The 26,565-nt window shown below is 39.9% G+C and overlaps 1 protein-coding gene and 1 non-coding gene across 2 annotated transcripts; both read right to left on the reverse strand.

Annotated features, from left to right (window-relative positions):
• Positions 1-5,885: 5,885 nt before the first annotated feature.
• On the reverse strand, positions 5,886-26,366 carry HAUS6 (HAUS augmin like complex subunit 6). Its single transcript, XM_064405405.1, has 17 exons — positions 26,200-26,366; positions 25,009-25,104; positions 24,166-24,238; positions 23,055-23,187; positions 22,333-22,480; positions 19,031-19,096; positions 18,856-18,907; positions 18,500-18,673; positions 17,713-17,894; positions 16,986-17,115; positions 16,260-16,329; positions 14,399-14,489; positions 13,102-13,162; positions 12,253-12,432; positions 11,281-11,416; positions 10,032-10,941; positions 5,886-6,690 (listed from the first exon to the last, which is right to left on the reverse strand). The coding sequence occupies exons 1-16, from the start codon at positions 26,337-26,339 to the stop codon at positions 10,064-10,066; spliced, it is 2,610 nt and encodes an 869-aa protein (XP_064261475.1). The 5' UTR covers positions 26,340-26,366; the 3' UTR covers positions 5,886-6,690; positions 10,032-10,063.
• Positions 13,249-13,379, reverse strand: LOC135291554 (small Cajal body-specific RNA 8). Its single transcript, XR_010354365.1, has one exon. It is a non-coding gene; the product is annotated as a small Cajal body-specific RNA 8 (non-coding RNA).
• Positions 26,367-26,565: the final 199 nt, after the last annotated feature.

A 26,565-nucleotide genomic window follows, 5' to 3' on the forward strand; every position in this document is an offset into this window, starting at 1 on the left:
CTGTAGCACATCAGTCCAGACCTGCTGTCAATATGGAGTATGGTATAATTTAATTTACACAACAAACATCAAATTTTCCACAGATGAAGATTCACTTGAGAGCCACAATTTAAAAGCATTTGTATCTTTTACTTTTCTTGGGGTTTTTTGGAACTGCTACCATGTTTTGCTGTAAATAGGTCATTAAAGACAACTGCAAGCACATCACTGTTTTGGATGTGAATTAGGAAATACAACAGGGAAATACAAAGGTTTGACAGTAAGTTTCATCAACCCATGGTGCCATGGATCACACTGGTTGGATTTGCTGTTTTACTTCTAAGAGAAAAACCTGCATTTTCCTGTGCCTACATCCTGCATTCTTTGACAGGATGTATTTGCAATGGTGAATTTTTTCTGCAATATTCAAATGTATCAAAAATATAATAATTATAAGTGTATCTAACTCTGGCATTTGGGCTATATTAAACATATACCATAGCAAAGATTAACTTATGGCTACAGGGTAAAAGCCATCTTTGTTTCTCTGGCTAACCTGGCTTGTTTTCCACTAAAAATACCACAAAACACTTGTTAGAGCTGCTGAATTCCACATATTTTAACATTATTTACATAGGCTTTTCACTGAAAACAATAATTATTTCTGCACCATCCAGTATCAGCTCCAGTCCTTTCTTCACTTTTGCTGTTTCTGTCACAGAAAACATACATTCACATTTAACTGAAGTTTATTGACAGAAAAGTTAATTCTAGAAACAGAATGAAATTTTTTTTTGAGCTGAAATGCAATATGTAACAATTCCAGCTTCTTAAAGCAACAGTTCTGCCTGCTCTGCTTTCTCTTAATATAAATAAATGCTCTTGAAAAACTATCAGCTGAAAGGACATCACTGAGCAATGGCCAGGACTTGCAGACCGGCAGCCAGCCAGAGCTAGAAACCCACAAAAAGGCTTCACATGCAACACTTTGCCATGCCGGGTTTCTTGGTGTCAGCTCTGATAAGCTATTTGTTTTCAAGTATCTAGCACAGTATCTCCACGTCTATCCAAAAATAAGCAGTAGAAGTATTTGTGACTAACATCAGCCTGCTGCCATCTTCTGGTGAAAAGTTCAGGATATTAAACAACAGCAAATACAATTGTTCCCATTATCTTGGACTTTTATTCCACAGGAAGAAAATGTGATATTATTTGTGGAGTAATTATGCAGAGAGAACAAGAAGGTCACTGATCCTACAGGGATTAAGGAACCCTTTCATAAGTCCCCTTTAAGTGACCCTTTACCATTCATGCAGTAACCTGGGCGGTCAGATGGACAAGGTGTCTTCAGCATCCTTTCTTAATCCACTTGTGTTACAATTAGGTAAGTTTTGATTTTTCTATTCAGTAAATATTTTCAAAAATTCTATTTTGAAATAACATGTAGAAAGACACTAATTTAGGCCTCCTACTTAAGCAGTAAGCTAAAAGATTACTGTCAGAGCATTAAACTGTAAGTCCCTGATATAGTCACAATTTTCTAACCACTAGCACTTCCCACTAACTGAAAAACAATGGTTGCAAGAAATATTAACTGATGACTAATACAGGCTTCCAAATCTAAACCTTCTAAGCAGCAGGGAGAGCACTTAAGAGATAAATGATGAGTAAAGTTTACCTGCCTGACCAGTATTAACACATAGATTGTTCCTCTTACTGCAGAAAATCTGCCTAAAATTGTAACCAGCACAGCTGGTCAATCCCCTGGAAACCATTCTTGGATCACACCAATGCTTTTATCATTCTTCAAGACCAACAGCTTTGATTTGCAAGAACTGGCTGTTCATGCTCCCTGACTACACAAAATACATTGAAAAGAGAATGTGTGACCACTGACTCAGTCTCAGCCCTGGTCTCTACTGGCTAGCTTTCAGCAACCCCATGTTCCTGAGATCAATGGAAAAGACTGGGTCAAGGAAGAGGAACAGGTTAGGAAGCACTTAAACAAATGGCACACTTGGGTCCATGGAGCAGTACGAGCAATACAGGAGTATTGTAATGTAAATTTGAGGCAATTCTCTCTATCGTTAAAAGGTAGTGACAACCAGAAGTTCCTTGTGTCTAGGAGAAAGTAAACATCATTCCTGCCTTCAAGAAAGGCAAGAAAGACTTCAACCTGTCTTGTAAAGATGGTTGAGTAAATAACCCTGGAAAATCAATTCCCGACACTGGCTGTCAAGTGAGCTGGAGATCATTTGGAGCAGTCAGCATGAAAGGGAAATCATACCTAGGCAAAACTGAAAACCTTCTACAAGAAGACTGGGTTGGTACAGTCTTCTGTAGGATGAGGGACAGAGCAGTAGATACTGCATGTCTTGAGTTTGGTAAGGTTTGTGTCACTATCACTCACAACAACCTCATCAACAAACTGACAGAAGCACAGGCCTGGTAAGCGGACCCTGAGGCAAAAATAAATAATGTTCTGAGCTGCTGGACTCAAAAAGTAGTGATCAGCGGCACAAAGTTCAGTCGGAGGGCCACCACCAACTGTGATCCCAAATAGGGTAAAAGCTATTATATATTTTTAAATTACATATATAATGGGATACATGGCACCTTCAGGCAGTTTGCAAATAATACAAAACTGGGAGAAGTCGTTGATACACCTGTTGTGTGTGTTGCCATCAAGAGGGATCTCAACAGGATGAATAAATGGGTCAGTGGGATTCTTCACTAGATTTTAGTCTGAAAGCCTCTTGGGACAATGACTGTTGTGTCATTACTGAACTCCTTTAAAAAAAAAAAAAAAGACAGTGTGTAAATCAACTATTTAAACAATTGATAATGTCCCAACACCAGTGAAATTATTGCGTCCCTGCCTCCTGGAGTACTCTATAATAAATATGATAAACTTTCCTGCAGTTTTCTCTGACTGGTATTTCTACATGCAAACTAGTAAAATGTATACAGCTGTAATAGAGAGGCTATTACAGAAACATAAAAACCATGTGTGACTATGGATTAGATTCACACCTTGGGATGACTGCCTACACATAAAATAATCAGAAACTAGGGTTTGTGCCACAAAAAAACACCATCCAAAGTAAGATCTTATTTAGAAGTGATAAAATGCCCACAATAGGGACAAAAAGGTATGCAAACACTCTGCAGTCGTGCTTTTTGCCACTTACACACAGAATTCCCCAGCTGTAAACCCGTGGACAATCCAGCAGCCACAGCTGAACAACTCCACACAGAGTGTAGTATGTATCTCCAGGGAGGGTGGTCTGAAAGCATTCCCATAGGGAAGAGCTACCTCCAAACAGCGCCCCACTGGAGTTAACCCAGCTGAACCTAAACACTGCAGGGGGTAAGACAGAGCTCTCCTACAGTGTTTTGACATCGCTATCAATAGAGTAATTTCTCCAAAGTTTTTGTAACACAAGACGGAATCAGAACTGTCAAGCCATTAATGTAATTCAGGCTTGCTAAAAGACTCTTTGCCTGAAATTAATCTAAGTACTTGTATTATAAATCCCTATTCATCCCATCTTCCCCCAATCTGTTTTGGCTGGGGTAGAGTTGATTTTGTTCAGTGCCTGGCACGGGGCTCAAACCACTAATTTTGTAGTTTTCATCCTTCTGATTCTCTCCCATTACTTGCAGAAATTAATTCACAGGACTGTACTTGCATTTTTCAATGCCCAGTGAATTAGTGACATTTCAAACGTTCTTTCAGCTTTACTTTTCAATAAAAAGACTAACGTATGCTGAGTACAGAGAGAACATACAAAGCACAGACTGCAAAGTTATGTGTCATCCTGTATACAACTTTAGAGCAATTCATGTTTTGTCACAGCTACAAGTTGATTATTGGATATGCTATTACCAGACCATAAGACGATACAATCACAGAATGGGTCAGACTGCAAGTAACCACACAGCAGGTGTAGCCATGATATTTTAGTGAAAATTCCTCTGCTAGGATTTTTCCCGTCCTGAGGAGCTGGGAGCCTCAGGAAAGAAATGTAAACAATAACTATCTGCTGCTGTGGAATGCAACAGGTGCATCTGTCATTGGTCCATGTGGATTGTTTTCAATCAGTGACCAATCACAGCCACCATGCCAAGGCTGTGAGCAGTCACAGGATTTTGTTATTGATTCCTATTCTATTCTTGTCTTTGTAGCCTTCTGATCTTCTTCTCTCTGTTCTTTTAGTATAGTTGTAATGTAGTATTTTAATATAATATACAACATAATAAATCAGCCTTCTGATGAAAATGGAGTCAAACCTTGTGTCCTCACACAAGGGGTCTCAGCTTAAACAAGAAGCAGGTCCAACCTCCCTGCTGAGGCAAGGTCATCACAGACCACACTGCACAGGATCAATTCTAGATGGGGTCTTGAGTATTTCCAGTAATGGAGACCTCGACAGCGTCTCTGGGCAATCTTTTCCAGTGCTCTGTCACTGCACAGTAAAGTTCCTCCTCATGTTCAGGTAAAACTAACTGCACATCAGTTTGTTGACTCTTTTGCTATTGCTCAGCACCACCAAGCAGAGCCTGGATCCATGCACTGACACCCTCCCCTGACACAGACAATGATGACCTCCCTTATCAGCTGATTCTTCTTGGGACTGAACAGGCCCAACTCCATGTATCACATTGCTCATGATATAATAGATACTACAGAACTTGGAGGAAAAATATTCCAGGCACTTCATCAAACCTTGTGAGCAATGCATATAAGCTCTGGCAAGAAAAACTAAGTATAATCTTCCAAAGTTAAAAAAAAAAAAGAGACCAAGGAATACAGAAATTCCTAAAGCTATCCTTTTGGAGCTCACTTGGTAATAATAGGTGACTCTAGAAGTGTGAAATACTGGCTGCTCTGCAGTGCTGCACAAAATTGCAGCATACCCCCCTCTGGAGAGGAAAGCAAGGTACTGTACCTCGCATCATATTTCAGCTAATGATGATACAGTGCATCTAACTTCAGAAGCCCAAATTACATCCTTTCAGGAAGTTGAACAAAGGAATCTTTTGATTAGGAAGTTAATGAGAAACTGAATTTCTCCAGGCTTAATGGGCAAGAACTTCTGATAGGTATCTTCAGATATTTAACACTGTACATCAGGAATCTTCAGCAAATACCTATGTTTAAAGAAGTCAGGGAAATACAGAGAGAGCTGTATTTCTGGCTGCTCATAATACCTTGCTGTTCTCAATTTCACTTACTAATCAGTAAATTACTGCTTTAAATGAGAATTTTACCTAGAATTTCAAATTAATTATGATGGATTTCCAATATAAGCCTAACCAAAAATTTCCTAAGTGTCCAACACAAACCAGTGGACAGGAGAGCAACTACTTACAATACAAAAATCATGTTACATTTAACTGCAAGGAGGAAAGATTCTGCTTTTATACATAACTCAAAATGTGAGGCCAGGTCTTCACAGGAAACTCAAAAATTTTAAATGCCATTTTTAAATTCCAAACTGTCAATCAGTAACAACACAAAATGCAGTTTAACTTTACTTAAGACATGCAGTTAGCCTACAGCCCATCTAGCTACCTGGGCAATGTTTGACAAGTGACCAGTGCCAAGCTCTAGAGTCCAGGTGTGGACAGAACACAGCTGAGCCTGCTCCAGGCAGCCAGTAGCTAAGGTGGTAACAGGATCACAGAACTTAGGTTTGAAAAGGCCTTTGGCTACTAAGCAGCACTTTCCTCTTATCTGTTAATGTACACAGCCATTATACATATTACAGCTTCCTCAACCACCCACATGCCTTTTCACAGAGCCTGTCAAATTCTCTTTACAAGGGAGATGTCAAATACAGGCAGAGCTTCTTCTTAACCCCAAGGTAACTGTTTTGGAAGAAAGGAGGAAGACAATCCAGAACAGAAAAACAACTATATTTAACAATGCCTCTAAACACATGAGGTTAGGATTCAGTATTTTTACAACAATAAATTTACCTCTTGGAATCTAGAGCTGTACTTTCTCCCATTACCACAGGCTTTATTACCTTTTACATCACAACATAACATTAATATCAAGTAGTAACACTACCACAAGCAACACATTTTTTTAACTTTAGTGTAAAGCATTTATTTGGTAATATAGCTAAAGAAATATGCACTCCAGTGAAGCTTAGAAAAAGGGAACAGCCTCTATCAACAGTAGAATTGATGGCAATATAGACCAGAAATCTCAGTAAGAGAGATGAATGCAATGGAATGTAGAGCACCAAGAAAAATTTCAGTCTTTTGGGTTGAGGGTTGGGATGGGTATGAGATGTGGATTAGGAGCAAATTAACAGATTGCACTATTTCTCTTTTGACATTTAATTTTTCCATTTTCTAGGGTTATGCCATTTACTCAACATCTACTGTTCAAAATATGCTTCAAAAAGAAAGTACAGTTCTGTATATAAATATAGAAATATATAGAAAGTATACAGAAAGCCACAGTGAATGATATGATATTGGCAGTGTCAGAGCAGGCAAGTGACACTCTTAAACAAGGAGACTGGAATAGAGTCACCTTGCACATCAAAAGGAGTGCAACTTCCAAACGCAGACAACGCTTGGAGAAGATGCTACATAAACCATAAATGCATTGCTCTGGTTATGCTGCTGCTTTACAAATTCGATCCTGATGAAGGTTCATTCATACCCAGCTTCCAACTCAACTGTTCTTATCTGAAAGAGAAAACATACTAGTTTGCACTTTATAATACTAAATTATTAAGACAGAAATACTGAAGTTGTTTCACATGTATTAATAAAGCATATATGAAATGGTACTCTAATAACCATTTGATAAGTGCTCCCATCAGTTGCTAGTAACACAGCTGCAGTTCTAAATGAAACCTTTCTTGCACAAAGAATGAAGTTTCACTGCTCCTTGAGATTAGTTTATATTAAATTCCAAGTACTTCATTAAATCACAGAATCACAGCACAGTTAGCATTAGAAAGGAGTTGCATTAGAAAGGGGTTGGTCTGGATGATCTGGTGATCATCCAGACCAACCCCCCCCCACCAAGGTAGGGTCACCTAGAACACATTTCTGTGTCCAGTTAGGTTTTGAGTATCTCCAGAAAGGGAGACTCCACAACCTCTCCAGGCAGCTGGTTCCAGTGTACTGCCACCTTCAGCGTAAAGAATTTCGGCCTCAAGTTACAGCGGAACTTCTTGTGCTTTAGTTTGTGGCCAAGGCGCACTGCCTCTTTTTTGGGCACCACTGAAAGGAGTCTGGCATCATCCTCCTGACACCCATCGTTGAGACATTCCTATGTATTGGTAAGATCCTCTCTCAGTCTTCTCTTCTCCAGACCAAACAGTCCCAGCTCCCAGAGTCTCTCCTCATGAGAGAGAAGCTCCAGACCCCTGATCATCCTTGTGGCCCTCCACTGGACCCTCTCCAGTAGCTCCTTGTCTCCCTTGTGCTGGGGAGCCCAGAGCTGGACACAGCACTCCAGGTGTGGCCTCACTAGGGCTGAGGAGAGGGGGAGGATCACCTCCCTCGGCCTGCTGGCCACACTCTTGCCAATGCACCCCAGGATGGCATTGGCCCTCCTGGCCACCGGGGCATTGCTGGCTCATGGACAGCTCGTGATCCACCAGGAGCCCCAGGTCCTTTTCCACAGAGCTGCTCTGCAGGAGGTCAGCCCCAGCCTGTGCTGGCACTTGGGGCTGCTCCTCCCCACGTGCAGGACCTGGCACCTGCCCTTGTTGAGCCTCACCAGGTTTCTCTCTGCCCAACCCTCCAGCTGATCAAGGTCCCACTGAATGGCAGCAGAGCTTTCAGGTAGATCAGCACTCCAGTTTGGAGTCACCAGCAAACCTGCTGAGGATGCATTTGATTCCTTCCTCCAGGTCACTGATAAAAAAGTTGAATAAGATTGGTCCCAGTATTGATCCTTGGGAATACTACTGTCTGCAAGCCTCCTCCTGGACTCCACTTATCATGACTCTCTGAGTTCTGCCATTCAGCCAGTACTTGATTCACTTCATTGTCCATTCCTTTAACCAACATTTCCTGAGCCTACCTATGAGGATGTAATGGAGGACAGCATCAAAACCCTTCCTGAAATTAAGGTAGTGCTGGTACCATCTGATCCAGGCAGATGGACACACAAGCTGATGACTGAGCTGTAATCTGAGCTCTGGGTGGGAGCCTTCGAACTGCCAAACTTCAGGATAATGAGTATGAATATGGATGACAGCAGCCAGGTGAATGGATGCTGACAGACACATCAGGAGCTGGGAATTGCCTACCTTTTGGATAACAAAGGAGATGAAGACTGGTGACACCATCTAGGTGGATTGACACAGAGAGTGGGGACAGAAGCTGAAGACTCAGGAGGAAGAGGAAGCCTTGCATGTGGGGAGACTGAGGGTGTAAAAGATCTGGGGTTCCTTCGCTGGGGGTCCTGCTCAGAAGCACCAGCTCGAGCTGTTTCTGTGTTACTGCACTGTGAATAAATGGCGTTGTGGACTGAGACATCTGAGACACTGCCATGGGAAACCCGTAAGGAAACTGGTCTGACTGCATGTGAGGGTAGGCTGGGTGAGGAGTCAAGCAGGGCACCCATCAGCTCACTGGAGCAACCCACTGTGAAGGGGCTTCACTCCCAACAGTGAAAGTCTCTGACGTTGGGAATGTCACTGCCAGGGAGTCTCATGAATGGCCAGACTGGGAAGTTTCTTTAACAGCAAACAATATCCACTGCTCTCCCCTAGCCAACCCATTCTACCATGTCATCTCAGAAGGCTATTGGTAAAGTATGATTTGCACCTGTCTACTCCCAATGGCCATCCTGACTACATGGTAAATCCATCCTGATATGATGACAATTTCTTCTACATGCTTGGTCATGATCTTCTGAATAATCAGTTCCACCACTTTTCCAGGGATGATGGTGAGGCTGACTGGCCAGTGGTTTCCTGGTTCCTCCTTGTTGCCCTTTTGGAAGATGGATGTAATGTTGGCTTTTATCCACTCATCAGGCACCTCCTGTTCTCCATTTGTCAAGGATAATGGAGAATGGCTTAGCAACAGTATATGCCAGCTACCTCAGCATCCATGGGAGCATCCCATTGGAGTCTGTGGACTAACGGGCATTAAGTCTATCTAGCTGAACTTTAACTGAACCCTCTATGACCAGGAGCAAGTCCTCCTTTCTCCAGCCTTCCTCCCTTACCTCTGAGATCTGGGATTCCTGAAGGACAGCCTCAGCAGTAAAGACTAAAGGCAAAGAAGGCATTCACTAATTCCACCTTCACTGTGTCTTCCATCACCAGGACACCTGTCTGCTTCAACAATGGCCCCACACTTTCCCTAATCCTCCTTTTCCTCCTGATGTACTTACATCCCTTGCCAGACTCAATTCCAAGTGGGTGATGGCCTGCCTCATCACATCCCTGCGTACCGTATGTTTTCATGGAAGTCTTCCATTACTAATTCATTTTTATCAATGCACTTCAATGATTTAAGCTCACATGTAACTAAACACTGCAATACTGGTTAAATAGTTGACACTTCTGTTGGAAATGGGATAAGGGGATAGGCAGGCAGGAGAGTTCTATCAACACCTTAATGAACTCACAGAAGTTTAAATGACATACGACACATTTCTGAATAGCCAAATTTGTTCAGAGTAAACACAAAGCTTCGAACTATCTTTGTGAATTCTAAAAATCTAAATTCAGATTATTCAAAATCTAACTGCAGATTGCAGTTAATGCACTTTGAGGCTTTTTTTTTTAAAAAAAAAACCACAAAACACTCCAAATTAGAGCAGAAAGTCAGATGAACATCTTTTATTGTACTTGGAAGATGTTTGCTAGAACTCTAGAACTAGAGGAAGCATATTTCCTTTATTTTTAATGTCTCATCCTCCATGAGGAACAAGCATACAAATAATTTGTTTCACTCCACTTCCACAGCACAATCCGACTACTCAGAGGTTATTCATGGTAGTATAGCCAGTGACAGAATGGACAAAATCTTGATGCATAAAAAACACAGACACTTACCCTTCAATTTATGTATTAAGTCTAATGGGACTTCATGTACCATCCATCTGTTGACAGGATACCAGCAAAGATGACAGGGAATGTTTGCTCTCATCAGGAGAGTTTGGCAATGGCATATTGGTAAATTCTTCGTCCATGGATGGATAATCCTCATTTTCCTCTCCTTCTTGTGATATCATACTTAGTTTAGCTCTACTACTTTGAAATTTGTCTCCATTATGTGTTTGATGCAGCTCCTCTTCACTCTTAGATGCAGTCTGTTTTAGCACTTCATGTGAGTTGGACAGGGACTGTATATCTAGGTCCAATTTTTTAATATCCTCATTATTTTCTGAGTCATCCATTAAATTTTCACTGTCCATTGTAAAGAAAAAGGAGTCTGAGCCTGCAGATATGCTGGGATCCGTATCATCACATTGTGGAAGTGTCTCACCCAATATTCCCATGTCAGCAGAATTTAATGCAGATACATTCCAGCACAGCATCTTATCCATCAGAAAACTGCGACAGTGGTCTGAAGGCAGTGTATTTGTTCTACTACCACCTTTCAAACAAGTATCTGGAGTATTCATGCTCTTCTTTACATTTTGAAAAGTCTGGCTTTGATCTTCTACACAACTTCCACTCAAACCAGAATCCAGTTCCTCTGATTCAATTCTTTCACTTTCTTGAATTCCAGACTGAGAACCAGATTCTGTAGAATTTAATTGAGACATCTTTTCTGATACAGGAGGATCCAAGTCAGACACAGGAGACAGAGGCTTAGAGCACACAAAGTCCACCTCCTCCTGCATACTGAGTGTAGCATTCATTGAAGATTTTTCCGTCATCGCTCCAGTTGAGGACAGCTCTAGGTCTAATGAGCCCTCAGTCTGAATAGCTTTTCTCCACGAACTTCTGATTTCAGTAACTAAATGGAACAAACCAAAGTAAAATTTTAGTACTTTCAATCAGTCTGTTTTTTTTCAGTCCCCGCAGTGACATAAGCAATCCAAGAGGGAATATGTATAGCTGCTTTATATTGTTTCTTTCCCCAACACAAAGGGAATTTTATATAAGAAAAAAAATCTCTTAAATCGAATTCAAAGTATTCACATCTTATTAGGTCTACTGTGTTGTATTAGAGAGAGCCATTAGAAAAACATGCAACATCATTGAAATAATTATCATTTTCTTCTTCTGTGATAAGTCAATGAACTAACCACATTTTTTATCAACAAACATTATAAAAACAGAATTTCAAACTCACACAGATTTTCGGGAGTTCGGGGTATTTGATTCCTTGTTATAAATGGGTTAAAACACAGTGAGCTAATGAGATCATCTAATGTCATTCCTTTTTCTTCACCACTGTGAGGTGACTCAGACATCACCGACTTTGCAATCTGTAGGATGTCAGAGAACAGCAAATTCTAAGAAATCAAAATTATAACCTCTTCATTTCTGTCAGTTATAGTTAAAAGTAAATCTCATTCTCCAAATTATCTGGAGAATTTGGAATATTCTAACTTTTCTGTTATTTACTACTTAGGTTTACAATGACCATAGTAGGTTACAAACACAAAACAAAGATAAGGGACTGAAATCAGATTCCATTCTCAGCTCACTCATCATCTATGAATCCACCTTTCAAATAAGAAAGTGTGCTCAGATAGAATATATTTAAGACATTAGCCAAGAACTGCATAAGCCTGAAGACCAGAGATATGTATTTCAAAAATTTTAGCAGATGAAAAACAACTCCCATTTCAGTTAAAAACGCAATTTACTTTCCAAAATAAGAAGTGGCACATTTTACAGTAACCCTTGTGAAGGAATTTCTCAAATATTAAATAGAATACCTAAAAGAAAAAATACTTACATTCCTGCTTAAAATTACCAAGTCTCTGTTAAATATTTAACATGTGTAACTTAAGAATTCAACAGTTTTTTGTCTCTGAATATATGCAGTGTACTTCACAGACTCAAGTGTAATCATACCATGATTCTACTGAACATACTATTCACTTCACCATGATTTAAGTATGATACCTGCACAAACTCCATGCTTTCAGTGTGTACTTTATCAGTCCACTCTAAAACTCTGTGACTGATAACTATCTAGCACAAAAAGGTAGCTTTCGATGTATGTGGACTAGAGACATTTTTTATCATAATTAGTGATTTGTTCTCCAAACTTAGTGATCATTTACTTAAAAACAAAAAAAAAATACATCCTAACCTCTTCTGCCAGTTCATCTTTGGCTTTCTCAAGAAGTTCATCTCTTTTCACAGGAGACTTTGGCTGGGTAACATTTTCACTTGCATTCTCCTCCATTTCTGAAGTAGGGAATTCTTCCTTTCCATTTTTTAAGTTTTTTTGAGGCACAGGTTTTTCATTTCCTACACAAGTATTCAAGTTCTACAGGAATGCAAAGGAATTATTAGTAGTTTTAAAATCAAGAAAGCATAAACTGCTGTAAAATTTCTGAACTCCAATGGCCTCAGTGTATTTAGTCAACAAAAATATTTCAGTCTTGAATTCTAACTAAATACAAAATATTTTTACAACTGTATTCAAAGTAGGGCCTAAGTAGTGACTAGGATAGGTGTTACATACAACACAGATGACTCACTTGCAACAACCCTGATCACAGTACAGTGAACAGTTGTGCACTGGACAACTGTACATCCAAGTTGCTTTTACCCCAGATTTTCACACTTAAATTTAATTTACAACTTAAAGAAACAAAGTCTGACCACTGCCCAGATCAAAAGCCTGTTTCAGCAAACAGAGAATCAGTCACACACTGTATGTTATACAGGAAGTCAGATACAAGGACACCTACTTCCTATTGTTCTTTCCTAAAGCTTAGTGAAGTCACTGAGAGTTAGTCTGAGAAAATTGTAAAAGCTAACTCTAATGTGTAAAAACACTGCTCAAAAAACAACAAAAAACCATCCCAAAAACCTCATAAAACAAACCAAAGCCCCCAAAAAACCACCCCCAAAACCCTTTTCCACAAAGTCTAAGTTTCAATCAATATAAAAAGGACATGTCATAAGTTTAACTTATTTCAAAGATATATACATTTTTAATTAACAGGTCTCCATTTTCAGATCCTTCTGACGACGATGGCACCGATGAGCTCCTCAAGAAGGGAGAGAGACAAAAAAAACCCAACAATTTTAGAGACAAATTAAACAATTGGAACACAAATCTTAGAAGGCTGTTATACACTGTGTGCTCCGTATCTGTCCGTTACGATTTCCCTCAATTCGTCCCGGTCATCAGAAAGCAGTTTTACTATAGGGAGAACAGTGTGACAATTAGAGCAGCTTTAGCCCTAGTTGTGTATCAGCCTCCCAAAACCAGTAAATTAATAAATTCTGCTATTGATTAGCACACAGAAAAATAAGGGATTTTTCAAAACACTTGTAAACAAGTCTTCTACCTTCTACTATAAAAGATAACTGGAAAGTCTTCTGCGCACTTGACAACATTATTTTTCCTATGTAGTCTTTTTCTGAACCATTTCTGGCATTCACAAGTCTGTTCCTATGTAAACTTGAAATTTAACAATCACCTGGCTACCAAAAACTTCAGCTTTATCACTTCTAGTAAGTTTCGTGCCAATTGCATAGCTCTCAAAACTGCACAGTCCTCACTTGGTAGGAAAACCAAACCTTAAAATGTTTTTGATGTTCTCTGTCCTTAGCCTCAGATAAGCCTCCATGCTGTATGAAGTCACTGAAAGAAACCCAGGATTTGTTAACTACTTTGAGAGCCTCTGAGACTTATATGCAACTACATCTATTGATGTCTAAGAATGGATAGCATTCCTTTGCTAACTCCCTTGGTCTCTTAGTAGGTAATGTTCAAACCTTTGTAGGAGTCGTATTATGAAAGACAGCATTATTCAAAAGGTCATGAAATACTCTTGGACTAAGCAAATGACAAAACGGAAAAAACTTTCTAGGATACCATTGTTCTGTGTTTAACCCTTTGCTGGTACTGTAGGAAGAGTAGCTACAGAACAATGTGACTGTAACTCTCAAGAAAAGTAATGAAAAAAGCCTTGCAGAGAAGAAGCTTCTGTTTTCTCTATCTGTCTCTTAAATCTTCAAACATAGCTGGAAAGCAAGAAAAAAACTTTGCAATTTGACTGCTACTCCTTCTACTGAGCAGCAACCAGATGATCAATCTGTCATCAGCTAGAAAAAGCAGCAGTTACTTTAGGACTATCTTGCTAAAGCAAGCAGTTGTGATGTAAGGAATGGGCTACTGAAATATTTCATTAAGACTCAAGAGATGCAAAATATTCGGGTCCAATAAGTAAACTTCTAATTTTTCTACTGCTTTTTTATCAAATTCTCATTAGGCATACCATCTTGAGGGTACTAATGTTGTATGGAGCATGTTTTCCAAAGGCCCATCACTTTCCTCATTGCATTCTTCATGATGATAGTCATAATTACCTAGAAAAGCAACCCAAAAGTTTTAGTATTGCTTCCATTTTTTTCACTTAGGCTTCCGATGTGACACAAGCTCACTCACACTACTTCTGTAGACTACACACCGGATGGATTTTACATCTTTTATATTTCAAGAAAAATAAATACATCAGCAGGACAGCACTATCAATCCTTCTGCTCGGGCAGTACTTGTAGTAACACATGCCTCTAGTAGCCAGCACCTCTTTCTGTTGCTCCTGAACACATGAAGCATGAGTCTATCTGCTGCCCTGCACATATCAATCAGACTTTTTACCTTCCTCCACAGTCCCAGCAGCATCATCATTATCCCCTCTTTTCCACACACACCTCAATTGTACAGTACATCAATTCCACAAAGCACAATTCCACCCACCTTTTACCCCAACTGCATTAATCAATAAATATCTCTGTGCATATACTCATCCGTCTTGCTGCCTCAGTCCAAGCAAGGCGAAACTTTACATAAGCAAATGTTACAGAAGTAAATGCTTTGAACATTATTGGAGTGCACACACCTCAGTCATGGACTGTCTAGAACAATGCAATAACTCTGGCACATCTTGAATACACAGCCAAAGTTTAACCTCAGTTAACCTCTACAAATCCTCTATTTCAGCTTCTGCAGGGATAAATGGCATTTCCTGTCATATTCAACTCAACGCATCAAAAATCCAAGCTCACTTACAGTACTTAGCTGAGGTCAGTATTTTGCTTTTGGTATTGACCCTATCAACAGACAGAAGTTAAGTTTTCTTAGTGGCTGTATTATCAGACAATGCATCTCAACCACAGAGAGAATGTCAGAGAAATCAATTTATCTCAAGCTTTCTGATTCTACCAGCTCATAGCATCATTGCTTCAATCTTTTAAATTTTTAAGACAAACTATGTTCCAAATCCAATTCTGTAGCCTTTCCTCTGCAGATTCTAGCCTTATACCCACATAGACGGCTGGAGCAGTGCTTTCACCTTTGTAACCAAAAGCATCTTCCCACCATTTTTTTTTGTATCTTGAAATTCCCATACACCTCTGCTACGCCATTTTTCCATTTTTCCTAAAAGGAACTCCAAATGATATGATTCAAGCAGTCTTCCTCCTTGCTTTGTAGCTTTTAACTTGTAACTCTGTACTAGTGACAGTCAAGACTTGGTCAACAAGTAAAATGAGGTCACACAGTAAAATACCATCAAGATCATCAGCCAATTAGCATGTGCAACAACCATGCCTGATCAAGGTGAGCTCTGATCAACACTACTAACCTAATGACTGAATGCAACTAACACCAATCAAGTGAAGTCCTGACCAAATGGCAGTTACTCAGGAATAAAGTATTTCAGAGTGCACCAGGGAAAGACAGTTACGTGGGAGGACTCCTTCAATTTCTTTTCCTAGATAGTCAATGGCAAAAGTTTTACCCTCTTTCTCTCTTTATTACTCCTCCAACCCTAAGTAACCTTTACAGTTAGACGGAATGTATTCTCTCAAACCCATGAATAAACCTTTGTACATGGACATCTGTCTCGACATCCTTTTTGCAAGAACAACAAAATATCAAACAGCTCAGCACTGGGTTTTTGCCAAGCTTCAGTGAATCTCCAAGATACTATGAGGCTGAAAAATGCAAGGCAATTTTGGCAAAGAACCAATTACCACAGACTGCAAATGCAAGAAGGGAGCCTTTTAGACTCCATATAACTTTTAGCAACTGTGGTGGTGGGGAAGAAGGAAAACAAGTTTCTCCTGCTCACCCACCTGAAAATGACTCATAAAAGACAGTATCTTCGTCTGAAGAACTAGAAGATTGAAGTGATGGAGGTGATTGCTTTCAAAAGGAAAAGAAAAACTTATGTAAGTAGGCTTAGAAAAAGTCAGTTTATCAACAGCAATTAACAGACAGTTATTTAAAACAACTTTCCTGTAAACCAGCTGTCAGACTCAACATGAAGTTTCTCCTCTGCCTGCTGGGTAGCTACATAAGGGTATAACTTCTGTCAGCGTGAGCATCAAAATGGAAATTACTGTTCCTTCATCAAATACATTGCTTTAAAAGGGAAAACAGAAATCATCAAATATTCAGACTGAACATACTAAATGCTCAGCTTCCACAGGAACGAAACAAAAACCAATCTGCTCACTCTTATGCCGATCTACCATCTTGGCATCTCCAGTGAATACATCACTATAATAAAGTCAAATGTATTTTGTTTAAGAAACATGTGTTCTCTTGAATACAGTGCAATATAAAACTATTCTGTGCAAATTCCCCATCACCCAGTGCAAGAGAACAACTAAAACTGGTGCACCACAACACCCTCCGTATTTCTTAAAGCAAAATCGGGTATATTGCACTACATGAGTCCCCTAACCTTACATATAAAGCTGAAGTGTTGTAACAGAACACACTAGTTTAGACCTACATCCTCTCTCACCTTCACCCTTTTCTCTTTCCCAGAATCAGATAAAACAAATATTACTTACTAGATCATCTTTAAAGATTAAATTAAAAGGACACTGGCCAAGAATAGTTTCCCACTTTGATTCCCAGATTTCCTGTTTTCTGGGAAGAGACTGATGCTCTGGCTCACAATGCTCTTGCTTTCTTCTTAGACTGTAACATATAAACATGGAAAATGAATGTTATCTCTACCGGTTCGTAGAGATAACAATTCTACACAAAGAGGGAAAGTATTACATGTTCTCCCTTATCTTGACAAACCTCTGATATATATCAATTTATTCATGCATTTATGCAAACACTAAGAACTGAAATTCATAACCAAAAAAGCTGCTGCTAGGCAGTCTTCATATTTCTTACAGCAAAACTGGAAAAACTACACTAAAACATACACAATAAACACTTCAAATTTCCCTAAGCCAGTTACAGATGAAAGTTTTAAAAATCTCAGAACTTATTAATGCAACAAGACAAAAAAAAAAAGCAAAAATCAGATCACCAAGTAAATGAGATCCCCAGAAACAAAGACCAAAATATTAATGAAACAAAGGCAGAAAGATGAAACAAACTAGTGAAGAATCTCAATAAAAAGTCACATAAATAATTGGAATAAACACTAATTTTCCCAGAGGCATAAGAAAAAGACTGAGCCAACATGTTTTTGCTGTAACATCTTTCTAGAAAAGACTCCAGTAGATATGATCCTACCATTTAAGAACAAGTAATTAGAGAAAATCCCCCAACAATTACCTTGCCGTGTTCAACGCCCGTAGCGCATTCTTGTAGAATGCAGCCACATCCTCAATTCTGTGAAGTTCTTTTAATTCACATGGACAAGATTCATCTCTCAATGTCATTAGGGCTTCATTTAGCAATTGAATAACTGTTAAGAAATTCAGATTTCCATCTTCATATAAATTTCCTGTACAAAACTTGAAGTAGAGCAAGCAATTAAAAAAATAATTAGTGAACAGTACCAATATCAGAAAGTCATGTCTCCTGCAGTCAGAGCCAGGACACTGTATACTTTTTACTTAGATTCAGGTCCTGATAGTTTCATTTTTCAAAAAATACATTCTAAGTTAAAGCAATACAAGCCCAGAAAACTCCAACAATGAGGTATTCTGTTTGACCGCTGCCCCAAAAGATATGGCCCAAACAGCACCAATGCCATAACTGAACAACACCATATACTACAAAATGGAAAAAAAAGCCAATTAGTTGAATCACCAATTTAAAACAGTCAACATAATTTTAATGTCCAAACCATAAAAAAGTCAAGTACTATAATCAAGCAGACTTATTAATGTATTTACTAAACTGAAAAAGTTAACGGCTTAGAAATAACAAATACAAAATAGCACTGTAATAATAAGAAATCTCTGCATATGAATTATACGTTTTTCATGCATCCTTCTGCAATTACTTCTAATAATCCATTAAGTACTTTTCTAATTTTTTAAGGTACTTAGCTGCATCACTGGGGACAAAATGAAAGCAGTTTAGCAATTCAGCAAGAAGGACAAAAACCACTTACACCATACATGTTACTTTCAACTCTGTAAATCAACAACGCTGGAACACTCAAAACAACATCAGTTCCATCTAGAATACATGGGTTAACGCAGTCTTCAAGTACAGAATCCACAACTTCCTTTTCCTTTTTCAGAGATGTAAGCATTTCTGTTATGAGTGTCCACATACTTCGGACCTTAACAGGAAAGGAGAAAAACACTGTTAAAATGTTTGCTGTAACACCTAAAATGACAGAGTATCAAAACAGCATGAAGGCAGATGAAAGTCCTAACATAATCACAGGCAGACAAGTGAAAATATCTGATAGTAGGTGTTGCAGAAATCAACACACTGTCACAGCAGGAACAAAATGCTCACCTTCTGAATTCTCTCAGTTGTGTCATTTTTGTTTTGGTCATTTTGCTTCATCCTATATGCACATGCAAAACACAAGTTCAAGCAGACTACAGTGAAATTACAGTTCATATTTCATAAAACTGAGCATCTAATCTATTTCATACATCCGAACTTAGTTACAAGGAATTGCACTTACCTGCAAAACTGCTTCTGCACAACTGCATATTTCTTCTTTGTCCGCTTTATTTCTCTAATTAAAACCCTAGGAAAAAAATCAACAGCTAGTACAGGCTTATCAGAATTGCTTACAGTCAGTAACCAATTGTTTCTCATCCCAGCAGCAATAATTACTGTAAGTATCTATTACCAATGTGAACTGCAAATATATTCAGCAATTCTACAGCATCCAAATTCCCCACTTTCAAAAGACCAGAGAACAGAATACTTGTACTGGAGTACAAGCAGCTAGACTTTCCCACAATAGACCACAGAAGCTCTTTTGTCAAAGAGCTTTTATTGACATTTTAAGCATGTAAAAATGTAGTAGTCTGATTTTCAGAAAAATTGTGTGCCTAAATCATGCTGCATTCAAACGGATCTTTAGAGTTTAGATGCATTGTCAAGAATGAAAAAAAAAACCTATAAAGAATTACATTTCTGAAGGGTATCACTCAAAGAGTAAACAGTAGTAATATTTCCCAAACAAGGTCATAGGAGACAAAGAATTACAGGAATTGGAGACATTTAGGAGACTTTGTCCTCTGGAAATTGTATTTTTGAGCCTTCCATTGAAAGCAGAGCCTTTAATTATGCTACTCATGATCTTGTCAAACCAAGATCAAATCTTGAATATTTCCAATATTTCACTTCTGAAGGCAACCTTTTTAAGTTTAATTGTTCTCACAAGAGATTTTTTAAAATCTCCAGATGGAGCTTTCCCCAAAATACCTGCTGCTTAGTCCTGTCAGGACACATCTTTGTGAAGAGTACCTTTATGTTCTCTACAACTACTTTTTAGACACCGAAACTCTGATTAAACCCCTAGCATTGCCTTTTTCAAGCTAAACAAACCAAATTTCTACAGCTTTTATGCACACATTTCACACTCTGAAATCCTCTAATCCACTGCAGTCCTCTGCTAGTATCTCTCCCATCTTTCATTCTCTAACTTCAAGTGGACTGATCAAAACTAAACATAGTATTCCACATGTGGCATTAGAATTACCACCTCCAGCCAAAAACTAAGTACCACATAGCTGCCCACTCACCTCCCACCTCCCCAGCTCCAGCAGAATAGGAAGAATCTGGAAAATGGTAAAATTTATGGGCTGAGATAAGAAGACTTTAATAACTGAAATAAAAATATTGTAACACAGATGTAAAGGAAAAAGAGAAAAAATAGTAAAACTGAAGAAAAATGTGTGACGCATAATACAATTGCTCACCATTTGCTGACCAGTGCTCATTCCCATACAACATGGCATGCTGCTGACCCTGATTACCAGGACACACTGACTCATGCTCAGCTTGTGGCCACACACTACTCTCACTTCTGATTCTTCTTAGCAGAGCTGCTCCATAGCTAATCACCCACAAATCTGTGCTGCTGTTGGGGACTATTCTCTCTCTCGGGTGGAGGACTTCACACTTGTCTTTGTTAAACCCCACACTATTTTTGCTGTGCAAGTCTCCAGACCCAGCAGGTCTCACTGTGAAATGCTTCCCCACTGCAGGATCTTCCTTCCTCACAGTCTGGCACTATCTGCAAGTTTGGTGGGTCTGTATTCGAGCCTGTCATCCATACTCCTTAAGAAGACACAGCACCAGCCTCATAGGACCTCCACTCATAGACCAGTTACTTGAGCAACTTTGAGGGACTGTCACCCTTTGGGCTCACCCCTTCAACTAGCCTTCTGTGTTTCCAAATATGTCAGATAAGGTCTGAAACAATGTCAGGTAAGTATCCCTGTACCCCTGGATGAAAGCAATGAAACCTTTCTTTTACTCTGTTCTGCTATCAGTTGTTTTGTTGCTTCTTGGCACAGTCTGGGCTACTGATCTTACCCATACAGCCCAAGGCAAGGTACATATTGGGTATTCCAACCTGTGAGACTTGCAAGTTACCATTGTGCTCAGAAGCAGATCCAAATCCTCCATGCACTTCCACCTCCTACTAACATACTACAGGATTCTTTATTCAAGCTCTTAGCAGGCTCTTGGAGCTTTAGCTGAACTTAGGCCTTCCTAGATACATTACTGCACACCTGCGAAACATTTCTGTGTGTTTTAAGTCAGTTCCCTTTTCTATATTCCGTAGGTTTCTACGCTGTCTTAATGAGGCTGGGTCCTTGTTACACCTGTTTGTTTTTTGACTTAAGGAGATGGATCACACATGAGCTTCAGCAAGGATCTCTGAAAGCATCCTGTCACTCATGAGCTTTCCTGCTTTCCACAAGAAACCTCCTCCAGTTGCCTAGGCCAGTGGAAATACACTCAAATTATGAGGCCAGTGTCATCAGTCTCCCTCATCTTCCTCGCATTCCTTTGCATTTAAAGTTCTACAGTCTTGGCTGCAGTGACCATAAAAGCCCTGTAACGTCTCCAAAGTTGTTTCTCTCATTTACACATAGCAAGTTCAAGAGAGTACTACTCCTACTCAGCACACTTAGTGACTGCATCACAAAGTCATCCTCCAGGTACTTCCCCTTCTTACATTGCTAATGCATCACTGAACCACTTTCCCAGTATATACCTGGGTAAGCTGAAGTCCTCTGTAAGAATCAAGGTCAGCAGAAAGCCACCACAAGGTCTCCCTGGATTCTAAACCCTCAACCAAAGGCATGAAACATGACCGGTCCTCTTGTATGGAGCTATACTACATGCACATATACTACTGACACTGCTCTTTTACCTACAGTGCAACCCCTCGCCCTTTTCTGCCATTTACCAAACAACTCACAACTGTCCACGACAGTGCTCCAGTCATGTAAACTATCCTACACAAATTCTGTAAATTCTGCTGAAACACAGCTCTATGTTTGCAGAAGAAGTTCCAGCTCACAACATTTCTCAAGCTGGGAGTATTTGCCATAAACAAGAACTAAGAATGGCATACTTTTGGTGAAATAATTAAGGTTTAAGTAAATAAAATGTGTCTCACAGTCAATAAACAAAACCAAGTGTTTCATCTTCAGAATGTTTTATTTTAGGATATGACCGTTCAGAAGAAATCATACTCCTATACATGCAGAATTCCCTAACCATTTTAATGCCCAAGTAACATACAGCATCTCCTAAATGATTCATTTCTTTAGACTACTATGCTTCATAAAAGATCTACAAGCAGAACTGTTGATGAAAGAAAGCAAAGGGGGAAAATACGGGAGGAGGTCAACACAATGAGTTCTGTGATGTAAAGCATATGTAGATTTTTCAAATCCTGCTAAAAACACATACACAAGTCAGCTTTTATGAAAAGACTCTCTTTTAATTACTTACTGTACTTTTCTCCTGTATTCTTGAAAAACAAAGTCTCCCCTTTGAAGAATTTGCAGCAGTTTATTGTATGCAACTCTGTGTCTTGCTCTTGCCATGTACATATCCCGAGGTCTCCGCATTACAGCTTCAGCAAAACATATACCAGTGCCTAAATAAAAGCCAGGGTTTGGATTACATTATTTTAGCAAATGGACAACTTCCTAATCTACGTAGATCAAACTGCAAGAATCACAAATCAAGATGCTAATTTTTACCTGGACTGAAACACAGCATGCAGTGTACTGCCACTTTTGCCTTTCTCTCTGTTGCACACATCTTCATTCCCTCACTCTCATTCCCTTTCTACATTCTTTAGGTTACAATAATACAAGATGCTGAAACAGACAGACCTAATTCTTCAGACTTCCTCAAGTGCCAAGAAAGAAAATAGTGTAGCTGTCCAATACTTTTGGACCAAACCAATACTTGTGTGGGTAATGGTGCAGAGCATTGCACAGGTGAACCTTGGAACAAGACCGGAACAAGACCCATAAAGCAAGAGAGAGTAAAACCATCTGCATTTTTCTATCAGCAGTAGCTCTATGCAAATACACAGAACCCCATGAAAGACTTTCACCTGAGCATCCAACTAAGAACTTCTTAAAGCACCTGTCACATATGAAAGACTTGATAAATTTACAAACACAACATACGAAGCATTTTTATTGTCCCATACAGCTTACCTACAAAGAGCTTTTTCATGTTTTCAATCATTACGTATCTTGCAAAACAGAGGAACACATGGACAAATTTAGCACCACCAGGACAAATCAGTGTGGAAGGAGCAATCTGTGGGAGACTTACTTCCTTCTGCTGCTAGAAAAGTACAGTAATTTCAAACACAAAACTAATCTGAGAAGTAAAGCATAAACAACAGCAATCAACGACTGGTCTGCATACCAAAATGCTGCAGATTACCCATTAGCAAGCCTGATGCAAAGCTAAATGACTTTGTCCACCCCTGTTAACACCTGCTGTAGTCAGCAGAAGAGTATAAAGCTTTTTCCAATGCTCCCAACACTCACTCTGTTCTGTACACAAGATGGTTTCAATGCAAAGAATGAAATTACTGTTGGATAAGTATTAAAAACTGGTGCCCTCCTCATTCCTAATTGTTAACACCTACCTTTGAAAACACATTCAAGTTTTCTTTCTTATTTTCTACTGAAGTCATTAATTAGTGTACTCTAATCATATTTAAAGATATTGCATCATTGGTTTTCACCTTACCCACTGTTACTAAAATAGTGACGTGTTGAGGAGCATAAAGACAAAATTTTTAGAACAATCATTAAAACAAAGGCAGCATAAGAAAGCAACATAATAACCAACAATACTTGAAACGCTTTTGCTTTGTCTTTAAAAAGCTTGCCTTACATTGTAGCCCCTTTCCCATATACAAGGAAACACTATTAATTAAGTTTTTCATGCATCTGAGTCAGCTTTCACAATAAGAAACACCTTCCCAGGCAACTTAAACAAACAACCCTCAAGCTGAAGAAACTTATTCCCACCCAGGGCTAAGGAACTCTCTAGACTTCCATTAATCAAATACTGTTACCCAAAAGAAAGCCACAGCAGTTTTAGGACCCACCCAGGTCTCTGTCTTGTAAATTCCCCAATACCAACATATTTTATTTAAGGAAGCCCAAGATAAACTATATGAAAGAATATACAAGGCAAAACTGAATTCTTTGATAAAAAATCCTTATTTAAAACTCTGATATAAAACAGTTCCCTCAAAAAAAGAATAAGGTCACAGAAACTAGTAGAGCATAATTTCATCATACTCACTGAAATTTCCTTTAGCCACAGAGAGCAGTGCTTCCTACATCTAGGACTTGATAGTTTTGTGACTCCATATTTCCTTTTCATTTAAAAAGGAGGAGGAGGAAAAAAAAAAAAAAAAAAAAGAGCCATGTCAAAACACATTCAAATATTCAGATTCCTAATTAACCACTGTAAAAACAAGAGTAAGACACAGATTTCGTACTGATGCCAAGCCAGAAAATGAGGAGTATACACACCCTAGACCAAGAACAGATAAAGGTTTGTCAAATGACAATGTTTTCTTTCCATAAGTTAATTACAGATCATTTCAGATTGTTTGTCCGCAGCTTTTTCTAACTTGGGACAGAGGAAGAAGAGAAAAAAAAAAAAGAGGGCAGAACCCTGACCTTTTTCATATCACTGGTCTTCCTCCTGCCATGCATGGAAACAGGGTTTTTTTGTGTGACAGAGCTGTTTCAGCTTATGCATTCAAATGCATAAGCTGAAACAGCTCTGTCATACAATAAAAAAACTATTAAAGTACACAAGGTTCTTGCCACGTTGAAGGTCCTGGAAACAATCCATAAATGGCAAATGTTAATTTCTGTTTGGTGAGAAAGAATGGGAGAAGTAGATTATTTATCAGCTATTAAAATTTATATCAAAGTTGCTAAGTAACAGAAACAACTAATTAAGGCAAGGTTTCAGACTGATCAAAATTGATTGATCAAAATAAAACAAATTCTCTGCCTGTATGCTTTTCTTCCAAAGTACTGCCCAAGAAACCACCTCCTTCCCCTCCAGCAACTATATAAAATGTATTCTTAATTAAGGGCACAGCAGCAACCTCAGAAGCCAAACACTTACTTGAAAATTTGTCTTGCACGGTTCTTATCCAGCTTGGTAAACAAGAAGTGGGCAAGGACAGAAAATGCTCTGCTGTTCGATTTAGCAAACATATTCCTAATAAACAAATAAATACATCAGAAGTAGTTATGGCAACAAATTAACAGAGCACTTTTACTGACTGCTAAAGACTACAAAACAGCGTTACATTACAGAACAATTAATTCAATGCTGTATTTGCTATGTAAAAGTATACACCTTTCATCCTATTTAACACGGTTAAATCCAGGGCTGCAACCAAAACAGTGTGGTCAACAGGTCGAAGGTGGCGATTCTGCCCCTCTGTTCTGCTTTTGTGAGACCCCCCCACCTGGAGTGCTGCATTCAGCTGTGGTGCCCCCAGCTAAACAAGGACTGTTGGATCAAACCCAGAGAAGGGGCACGAGGTTGAAAAGCAGACTGGAGCACCTCCCCTACAAAGACGAGAGAGCTGGGGCAGTTCAGGAGAAGAGAAGGTTACATCGAGACCTTATAGCAACCTTACAGTATCTGAAGGGGGCCTACGGGGAAGCTGGAGAGGGACTCTTCGTCAAGAATTGTAGTGGAAGAAATGGAGTAATGGATACAAGTTGAAAGAGGGAAAATTTAGGTTAGGTATGTTAGAGATATGGTAGAAATTCGTGCCTATGAAATAGGTATTTGGGAAAAAATCTTTACTGTGACAGCAGTGCGACACTAGAACAGGTTGCCCAGGGAGGCTGCAGATGCCCCGATTCTGGCAGTGTTTAAGGCCAGGCAGGGGAAGGCCTTGAGCAACCTGGCCCATGGAGGAGGGGTGGATCTGCGTGATGTTTTAAGGTCCATTCCAGCCCCCCAGTGGTCACGGTGCTATGAAACAATTCCGGCAAGAGTGTTATCTTTGAAGGCAAGTTTTCAAAACACAGCGCTAGGAAGCCCCTCACCTCGCCTTCCCCACAGGTCTGTGAGGGGGAGCAGGAGCTCTCACCGTTCCTGGGCTTCATTTCTTCAGAAAGTCTGAGACAATGTGGACTGTGGCGGCACTGCGGGCACCTCTCGGGCGCTCTTTGTCGCCAGGGGCACCGGGCCCCTCGGCGGCCATGGCGAGACGCTCCCGCCTCGCGCTCCCGAGTGGCACCCGGGGCCCGCTCGGACCCCCCGCCTCCGCCCTCCCCGGCTCTCCCTAGCACTAACCTCCCTAGTTTTATGCCACGGTGCTGTTTCGGGTCGAAGCCCAAGGCCAGCAAACAGATCCAGAGGTGATCGCTCTCCCACTGAGCGCTCGCGGCAGCGCTCAGCGCCGAGCGGTCCAAACGCCTCAGCGATGCCGCCATCTTCCCGAGCCCGCCAAAATCTCCCGCGCGCGGGCCCGCCCATACCGCTCCCCTACCCTCGCGAGACCTCCCGTCCGCCACCGGCGCCCGAAGTCGAGGCGAGCCGGACGCGCTGCCTCACGGGAGGTGTAGTCCCGGTGCCGTATCCCTCCAGAGGGCCCTTCGTTTTTATAATCGGATTGCAGAATTTACGCGGGGGGGTGGGGACCAAACCAAACCAAACCAA

The sequence above is a fragment of the Passer domesticus genome, chromosome Z (assembly GCF_036417665.1).
Source record: "Passer domesticus isolate bPasDom1 chromosome Z, bPasDom1.hap1, whole genome shotgun sequence".
NCBI classification, from domain to species: Eukaryota; Metazoa; Chordata; class Aves; order Passeriformes; family Passeridae; genus Passer; species Passer domesticus.